Source organism: Canis lupus, chromosome 5 (genome assembly GCF_003254725.2).
Source record: "Canis lupus dingo isolate Sandy chromosome 5, ASM325472v2, whole genome shotgun sequence".
NCBI lineage: Eukaryota > Metazoa > Chordata > Mammalia > Carnivora > Canidae > Canis > Canis lupus.
The window spans coordinates 64,363,215-64,372,787 of NC_064247.1; the positions used below are offsets into that span (position 1 = coordinate 64,363,215).

At 55.8% G+C, this 9,573-nt stretch overlaps 1 protein-coding gene across 11 annotated transcripts in view; it reads left to right on the plus strand.

Moving 5' to 3' along the window:
- ANKRD11 (ankyrin repeat domain containing 11) overlaps positions 1-6,486 on the plus strand; it is a 190,509-nt gene extending 184,023 nt beyond the window's left edge. For 9 of the 11 annotated variants that reach the window (XM_049110586.1, XM_025427118.3, XM_025427121.3 and 6 more), the window contains 4 exons: positions 1,426-1,524; positions 1,605-1,748; positions 3,514-3,606; positions 5,524-6,486. In XM_049110586.1, coding sequence (XP_048966543.1) covers positions 1,426-1,524; positions 1,605-1,748; positions 3,514-3,606; positions 5,524-5,709 — 522 coding nt within the window. In that variant the 3' untranslated portion in view covers positions 5,710-6,486. Of the gene's footprint in view, positions 1-1,425; positions 1,525-1,604; positions 1,749-3,513; positions 3,607-3,805; positions 3,971-4,887; positions 5,078-5,523 lie in introns of those variants that run through there. The other 2 variants (XM_025427124.3, XM_049110590.1) reach the window with 2 other exon arrangements.
- Positions 6,487-9,573: the final 3,087 nt, after the last annotated feature.

Sequence of the window (9,573 nt, forward strand, 5' to 3'; positions counted from 1 at the left end):
TGCACTGCACCCCCCCCTACCCCCCCAGTGTCCTCTCTCCTCACCCTGGATGGCCCTCCTCCTTCGTCAGGCACACCTATGCAGCAGTACTGCTTCTTGACCCTCGAGGGTCTGTCTCACCCCTTTACCACCCCAGGGACATAAGGGCCTGGCCCCTCTGAGCCCTGCCACACTTCTGTGCTGGTTCCCAGTAGCCCCACATTGCTGCCTCAAAGCCAGACCCCTCCTTCCACGAGGGCCCTTCCCACCTCCCCGAGGTGTACCCTCCGTGGGTCTCCCAGGCTTCTCCATGCAGAGGGCTATCCTCAGGCCTCCCAAGCCCACCTGTAGGCACTGCACCCAGAGCCCTCTTCTCCCTCTCTGCATTCCCTTGGCGTCTGATTGTCCTCCACTGGTACCTGGTGACCCCGTGTCTGTGCAGACGTGACCCATCCACGCCCTACCATGCACACCACCTCCTAACCCCTTCAAGTCCACGTCTGAGCCATTAATCACACATCTTGCCCCTCACGGCTTCCCCTGCGTGGGCTCCTGCCTCCTCTTTGCACAACACAGCCAGACTTCAGCCTTCCTCTGTTCTGCTTTCCAGGATCTCAGCCCAGGTGGCTGTTCTCACCCTGCACCCGTGAACTGCTGCTTTTTTGGGGGGGAGAGGGGCGCCAGCACACTTTGAAGAAAGGCTGAAACTTCTTTATGCCATGAGGCCCTCCTAAAGAAGGCCCAGGCACACAGCCCACAGGGCTAGTCTGAGTGGGAACCCCCCAGAGGGGGTCACGTTGGACGAGGGTGCTTTCAAAGCTGCTGAGCTGGCTCCCCTCTAAGCACAAAGCACAGCTGACCAGGACTGACATCCAGGGCCTTCTGATCCAGGACAAGTGGCTCTGAGTGTCAGGTTCACAGGGTGAGGCAGTGGGAGGTGTGGCACCTGGGCCACCCCTCTCCCTGCACAGCTCAGGCCAGCTCTTGGGGTAGCTGGGGGTGGGTAGTGGGAACAGCTAGATTTGACCCCAGTAGGACGTCCCAGCATGACTCTTCCCTATTCCAGGATACCCTGGGCAAGAGACCGAGGCTGTTTGTCCTGAGGGGCTGCTTAATCCCCTGGGTTACTAGATTTGGAAAAATCTGGCCTGAGATTTCTGTTCAGTGAGATGTTTGGTTGTTTTTTGTTTAAACTTTAGTTTTCAAAACAGTACCATGATCATCATGGGAAGTTTGGGAAACGGAGAACAGGAGGGGTCCCTGTAGTTTGTGTAATCTCTGCTTATTTTCCACTGGGATTCACATCTTTCTTCCTAGAAGAAAGCTAAGTTTCCCCTGCCTGTCACCATGGTGCAGGGCACCCAGGCTGTACAGAGAGGGCGGCAGAGCATGGGTTGGGTGTTCCTGGTTCACAGCCCCACCAACCCCCTGCCCCCATGATTGCAGATTGCGCCCCCTCCCTCCCTGGCGGAGCCCCTGAAGGAGTTGTTCAAGCAGCAGGAGGCTGTGCGGGGGAAGCTGCGTCTGCAGCACAGCATCGAGCGGGTAAGAGGTGGGCATGGGGCCTGGGGTCGGGGCACATCTGGCCCACATGAGTCCTAGCTCATCCAGCTCCTCTCCTATAGGAGAAGCTCATTGTCTCCTGCGAGCAGGAGATCCTGCGGGTTCACTGCCGGGCGGCGAGGACCATCGCGAACCAGGCAGTGCCATTCAGCGCCTGCACCATGCTGCTCGACTCTGAGGTCTATAACATGCCTCTGGAAAGTCAGGTTGGTGGCCACCTGGGCTGGGCACTCCTCTCCTGTTTCCCACCTGGTCTCATTCAGTCTTGGCCCTAGGGCCACCAGACAGCAGTACGCATGACTCCATTCCACAGTCCTCGTGGGCCTCAGTGAGTACAGTCTGTCACTTAAAGTCACTAATATTTTCCTCTCAAACGAACAATTAGGGTGAGTTGTACCTAGACCTGCTGCTTCAGGGGTCTGCCCCAGGGAAGGCCTGTCCTGTGTGGCCAGGGGCACAGCACAATCCTGCAGCTGAGAGCCAAGGAGCGTCAGAGCCCATGGTTGTGCTTCTGCCTTGGTGACACCCAGGCCCCAGTGCAGTCCTGCTCTGTCCACTCCAGGTGGCCAGCCTTCCTCCCACTGCCCCTGCCATGGTTGTAGGACTGTGCCTGCGCCAGCGTGCCTATGCCGTCAGGAGCCTGGCGAGCTCACTCCCAGTGCTGAGCTGTCCACAGACATGTGTGAGATCAAACCGCATAGAGCAGACTCTGGTGTCCCTCCCCCTCCTCCATCCCAAGCCCACTGCTTCTCCACATCCTGCTGCAACCCGCACTCACACCGGAGGTCAGACTATTTCTTTTCCCCAGCAACCATCGTGACTTCTTATAATCCACCCAGCGTGTGTCACTTAGGGCCGAGTCCACATGAATATGGTGTGGGGGCAGACCCAAACACTGCTGTGCCCCTTCATAACCCCCGGTGCCCCATGAGCCAGCGTGAGCTCCCGCTGCACCCCAGGCTTGTGAGCAGCATTCTCGGGTTGGCTGTGTGTAGATGTTGGTGGGTTTTTTTTTTTTTTTTAATTAGAGATTAGGATTTTCCATTTACTTATGTACAGTCTTTAAGGATAGATCTTAAAAATTTCTGCCCCCCAGGGAAGCCTGGCTGGCTCAGTCGGTAGAACGTGCCACCCTTCCTGTCAGGATCGTGAGTTCAAGCCCCGCATTGGCCATGGAACCTACTTTAAATAAAGTTTCCCCATTTAACATACCATGTAATAGGACAAGTTTTGCCTGGAGCAAAGCAGTAGTCCATCAACCATAAAATCACGAGGTCAGGGGCTGAAGGATACTTCAGGGATTAGCAAGGATCCTGGTGACCCTGGGAGCTGATCCTGGTGACCCTAGGAGCTGCTTCTGAGCGTAAGGGAGGAGTCCAGCCACAGCAGGCCTGCCCACACATCTGGTACAGGGCCTGCGCTCAGCTCCCAGGGGCTGCATGGGGCCGCAGGGAGAGACTCTGACAAGTGCTGGTCACACAGAAGGCCCCGACTGCAGGGGCCGGTGAAACCACCAAGCTGGCTGCCCCTCTGGCCTAAGGCTTACCTGCTTGTAGACTCTTCCCAGGGCACAGGTGCCACTGTACATGAGGACTGTGACATCAAGTTGGCACTGTCTGCTGTGTGGAGCCAACTCGGGCCGTTCACAGTCCTTTTCAAAGACAGTTACAAAGAAGTGAAAATATGTGCTCCTTGAGGCCTTAGGGTGTCCCTCCGGATGGCCCCCAAGGGAGATGGTGCCCATGTCTGTGCCAAGCCTGTACTCCCACCCGCCCATGTAGCAGCCTCCTGCGGGGGAGCACAGGGAGGGTCATGCTGGTCAGTCCTGAACAGGATTGCCCATGGGGACCCTGGAAGACCCAGTGAAAGCTGTGGCTTTCACTCTCCACCTGAGAGACGGTTTGAGGTGCCAGCATGGGTGCCCTCTCCTGGCTCTTCCCAACCCAGTGTCCACATTTCTCTCTCCTGTAGGGGGACGAGAACAAGTCTGTGCGTGACCGGTTCAATGCCCGCCAGTTCATCTCCTGGCTGCAGGACGTGGACGACAAGTATGACCGCATGAAGGTGAGGGCCTCTGGCCCCTGAGCTGCGCCTGGGCTGGGGGTCCCAGCAGGTGTAGGGGGTGGGGGGCGGGTGGGCTGCTGCTGGGTTCCCTGTTTGGAAGTGACAGTGTCGGACCCTCTGAGCCCAGCTGATACTTTCAGGGAGCTGAGGTCTCCCCGCCCCCATGTTGCTTCCTTAGAGTGTCTTCCCTCCTGTCCAGGTGTGCGGGGAGCAGCTCCTGTCACCAGCTGGCGGTCAGACCTCTGTGGGACCCCACCTTGAGCCCTCCTCAAAGGTCACAGCATGCACCCAGCACCACTGCTCTGGATGTGCTGACCAGTGCAGCAGGCCAGAGGATGGGTGGGAGATAGAGAAAGATTAGCAAGTAAGAAGCCCGTCCTCACCTGCAGGTGCTAGGGTCACCAGCCAAGGAACTGAACTGCCATTTCCAGAACTAATACTAGGGTCAGCGCCACCCCCAGAAAGCTCCAGGAGGCAGGGCCTGGAGGGCCGCACTTGCTCTTCTCATTAAAGCTCTGGGGCTCCATCCCCACCCCCTGGGGGTACCTGTTCTTGGAGAGGAAGAGTGTTTCCAGGATGCCAGCCTTAACCTGTGTCCCTTCCCTCCTGGACCTGTGACCACGACAGCGCCACAGCAGTGCACACGGGGAGGTGCTTGTGCGGAGTAGACAGAGCCCAGAGCAGAGAGAAAGGAGCCCTTGTGGCGTCCATGGCCCTGGGCTGGTCCCTGGGAAGCTCCAGGGTGATGGCGCACAGTTGGGCCAGCCTGGGCTGCAGGGCTGCGCAGGGAAGGCTTTCCTGTAGCCGGAGACGGTCGTCTTGACCACGTTTGAGTTAGACGTTATACATTAAGAGCCCAGGAGTCCAGTGCCCTTAACATGAGGCACTTACAAAACCGTAAGAAAAGAGTGAACAGAAGAAATGGAGGAGCGCCGCGGGGGGAGGGGCGGCACAGTCAGTAGAGCATCCAATTCTTGGTTTCGGCTAAGGTCCTGATCTCAGGGTCGTGGGATCGAGCCCTGCCTGCATCGGGCTCCACGCTCAGCACAGAGTCTGCGTGGGAGTCTGTCTCCCTCTGCCCCTCCTCCCACTGGTGCATGCACTCTCAACAAACACCTTTTAAAAAAAGAAAAAGAAACGGATGAAATACACTGAGTCTGCACAGATTTGGAGAGTTGGCCACCACGCTGCAGCGCACAGTGATTTGTTTCCAGAAGGCTACAGATGGAGGAGGGCTTATGCCTTGATCCCCTCAACACACTTTAACTGAATTATTTTAAGGGAAACTAGACATTGTGATACTCCACCACCCTCAGTGCTTTTGCACACATCTGAGAAACAAGACGAGCCACACGGTGACGTCAGACTGCTCACAGCCACCCTCTGCTCAAACCGCGTCCGACCCAGGTCCATTTGTGCCGCATCCCGTCCTGTCCCTGCTCAGTGAATCCCGTCAGAGACATTATTTCAGGTTTCAGTTTTCTTCCTACTTGACACGGGATACTTAGTATCACACCCTGATGGTACCACCACCATTATTTAGGACCTGAGAGGATACCCCCAAATACTAAATGCTTGAAACCCCCTTTTTTTTTAATGTTCACTTTTAAAAGACGTGATTTCAGGGCATCTGGCTGGCTCGGCGGGTGGAGCACGCAACTCGATCTTGGGGTCATGAGTTCAAGCCCCACAATGGGTGTGGAGCCTTCTTAAAAATACATTTTTAAAATGGCATAATTTCTACTGCAAGTGAAACAGAAATCACCAGCCCTAAGTAATTGTAAAATGAAATGGAAAAGAACAGCAGCTAGAATTCATAGTCAGATGCTGCTGTGAAGCTGGGGCGGGGCATGGGAGCCGCGGGGGGTGGCCGGGGTCTGGCCTCAGCTCCCCTCACCTGCTGTGTTTCCCGCGCAGACGTGTCTCCTGATGCGGCAACAGCACGAGGCCGCAGCCCTCAACGCTGTGCAGAGGATGGAGTGGCAGCTGAAGGTCCAGGAGCTGGACCCTGCAGGGCACAAATCCCTGTGCGTGAACGAGGTGCCCTCCTTCTACGTGCCCATGGTCGATGTCAATGACGACTTCGTGCTTCTGCCAGCCTGACGCACCGCAGGACGGCCACACAGGACACAGGCGAGGGCCACACACGTCTGCCCGGCGCTGCTGCCACATCCGGGGCTGGGGAAGGAGACCTCGTCCCTCAGGTGGGGACACCCAGGGAGAGACCCCGCACTTTGCTCCCTGGAGCAAGTCTCTTTTCTACCAGCTGCCGCGGGAGGCCGAGAAGACCGCGGGGACGCACAGGCGGACACAGCGGCCCGGGGGTCTGCTCTCCAGCCGTCTGCACAGGCATTTCAGGAGCTGCAGAACCGAGTGTTTTTAAAATTTCTTGTTCCATTCTGATCAACTAAAAAATAAAATTAAGGCGTCCACCCCTCATAAACAGTGCCCTCCAGGTCGGAGGGCAGGGAGAGCACCGCCCCAGCGGCCCTCCTGCTGCCATGGGCGCCAGTCCCGCTGGGACACTGTGCTGGGGACAGGGCCCGGCCGCGCCGCCCTCCCGCCACAGATGGACACAGAGCCAGGACAGGACTTGGGTTGTGTTTTTAATGGAGTCAAATCCACGTGGTTTGTATATTTTTTCCTTTAATCTTGGGCATTTTGTTTCTCTTTCTGAGAACATAACTTGAAACACTACAGAGCCAATAATCATATAAAAAGTGTACCCGTAAACGCTGTACAGTTTTATACACATTCACAATGTACTTTTGCTGCCTTCTAGATAATTTATTTTGCAACACATTACTGCACAGTTGTAAATAACTTATGTACTGTAACATCACTTCAGTTATGTGTAAAGAAATAAATAAATTAATTAAATGCTCTTTGTACACGACCGGCCCTCTCCAGGAGGGGCCGCACACAGGACTGAGCTGAGGGGTCGCTCTGCGTCTTCAACTTTTTCCTCGCCAATTAAGACCTTTTAATTTGGAAACTAATTGTCTCCTCCTTTCCCCAGACTGACCCACCCCCTGCCATCTGCTCCCAGGGCCTGGGCAGGAGTGGGAGGGAAAGCAGAGTGACTCACGACTGGGACAGGAGGTCCTGTGCTGCGTGGCCTCAGGGAGACCACTGTCTGGCTCTATGTCCAGAACGGGAGCCACTTCCCTGAGCTTCCACTTGGGACCAGCGGAGTCCCTTGGAGGCTGCTGATGTTGGTGGCGGGGGCCGGGCGTGCGAGCCAGTGCAAAGGAGGAGTGTGTGCCCACAGAGCACAGACCCTGTGCTCCTCAGAGACGCTGCAGGGATGGGACACAGCTGGCCTGGGGCCACCTTCTCAACAAGGACCTCACCCCATCCAATGCCTGATTCATGCTGTCAGCACCCCCCCTCCCCCAAGCAGGGCACTGGGGACACGTGGGGGTGGAGGGGCTGAGGTCCAGGCAGGGTCAAAGGTGAGCCTTTCCCTCCTGTCCTGGAACACCTGTCCCCTGTGCTTCCTCTGCCTCATGCAGGCATGAGGCCCAGCTCCACAGGACCCCCATCCGCAGGCAGGACTCCCAGTGTAGGGGTATGCAGGGTGCTGCATGGGAGATGTGGTACCCCTGCACCGGAGGACTCCTGTCTCCTGACCCCTGTTCTCTGCCTTGTGCAGATTCCCTCCAGGCAGATTCTATGCCCCCTGCCCCCTGCACCCCTCCACTCCATGCTTGCTTGCCTGGGGAGAGGCACAGAGCACAGTGCTCCAGTGTTTTCTGGGCATGAATCGGTGATTTTTCTCATCATGGAGCAGTTATCACAGTAACCCATCTTTTTAAGATTTATTTGAGAAAGTGACCCCGATGTGGGGCTTCATCCAGGACCCCAGGATTACGACCTGAGCCGAAGGCAGACACTTCACCAACTGAAAACCCCCTAGACATCCCCACGGAAACAAATCTTTTAAGTCCCACTTTATTTTTTTTTTAGATATTTTATTTATTCATGAGAGACACAGAGGTACAAACACAGGCAGAGGGAGAAGCAGGCTCCATGCAGGGAGCCCGACATGGGACTCCATCCCAGGACCCCAGGATCAGGCCGTGGGCTGAAGGTGGCACTAAACCGCTGAGCCACCCAGGCTGCTCCAAGTCCCACTTCTTTTTCTTTTCTTTCTTTTTTTTTTTTTTTTTTTAATTTTTTATTTATCTACGATAGTCACAGAGAGAGAGAGAGGCAGAGACACAGGCAGAGGGAGAAGCAGGCTCCATGCACCGGGAGCCCGACGTGGGATTCAACCCCGGGTCTCCAGGATCACGCCCTGGGCCAAAGGCAGGCGCTAAACCGCTGCGCCACCCAGGGATCTCCCCCACTTCTTTTTCAAGCAACAAACTAACCTGCATTCATCTGCATGGAGTCGGCATCGCCAACCTTAGGCCCCCACAGCAAAGTCCTGAACTTGCCACCTGTGTGCTGGGAGAGGGGGGTGTGGATGGCTCGGGGACCCCCCTCCTCTCAACTGTGTGGTACAGAAGTTGGCCCTGCAGGCAGTAAGCCCACCGCTTACACCACAAAGCTTGAGCATGTCTACACCACATTGTTGCCATGAGGCCCCATTTTGGGGTCTGTCTACACTGGGGGTGCTGCGTATCATACAGCCTGCTGCACATGCACAGGACACAGATGCTCTCATCTATACTGCGGGTGTGGAGGTGCTGACCCCCACCCCCCACCCAAAAACACTCCTGAGTGAACTCTTTAAGAACAAAGGCATTCCATGGTTGTTCCCAGGGTCTCCTCTCTGGATTGCAAGGAGCCAGTGCACATATTTCTAGAACTGCATGTAGTCTGGAGACTCTGCCCCTGAGGCCCACAGCTGCAGGTGTTAGCAGCTATAGGTGTTAGCCGAGGAAGGTAGTAGGAAGGCAACTCTGTCCCAGGCTACAGTGTCCTGCCCTCGACTCCCTACTCCACGCCTCCACGTGGGCACTACCTGACTACTGCCCAGGCTCTGGGCTCTAGCACAGAGGGATGCTGACCTCGCAACTGTGAGAAGGCCTCTGCGGACACCTCCTGACCTGTGTCCTCCAGAGGCTCTCAGAACCTAATGAGCATCAAAACGAGGTGAACAGCCAGCCCCCAGGGGCCGTGGGCCACAGGCCTGCGCAGGCACACAGTCCTGCTGGGTGAGTACCTTGCCAAAGGTTGCCCCTGGTTTAGATGGAATAAAAGAAATCTAAGCCTTTTTCCAGCCCTGAGAAGAGACACAGAACAGCAGATTCTGCAACACAGAAGCAGCTGAGAGGCTTTGGTGAAATGCCATGAGCAGCTCTCCTCTTTTCCTGGGAAAGCAGCTGAGGATAGGCATTCCGGAGGTATGGAAGCCTGCAGGTAGGCCTGACCAGGTGACCCTGCAGTGTCCAGGGCCAGCGCAAGATGGCAGGACAGGGTCTCCAGGAAGGGGCCAGGTGCCCACAGAGCGGCTGGACACTTGAGGTCAGGTGACAACTGGTGACCTTGGCAGGAAGAAAGCCAGCACACAGGCTCCTGTGCCATGTAGGCGGCCAACAGCTTGCTTGAATCCTCCCCCAAATAGAGCAAGGAGGGACAGGGACCTGTTTTCTTCATCTTCAGGGACTTAATGACAGGCACACAAGACAACGCAAAGAACAGGCTAAGGTTCCCATTTTTTAGGAAACTGAAATAGGCCAGAGGGGGAGCTCTACATGTGATGAGGGATAGCAGGTGCTCAGGGCGTCCACATCACATGCCACAGCTGGGGCTTCAAGCTACTTGCTCTTCGGGTGGGGAGTAAACTGGCACTGACCCAACAAACGCACTCGGCACAGAACCAAGAGAAACCCACCCCTACAGGTACCACATAACTTAGAAACATAAACGCACCTGAATTATTTGCAATAGTAAAAAGAAAAAGGATAATAAATTGCTGTATATACAGCAATGCTTCTCAACCTTGGTACTACTTGT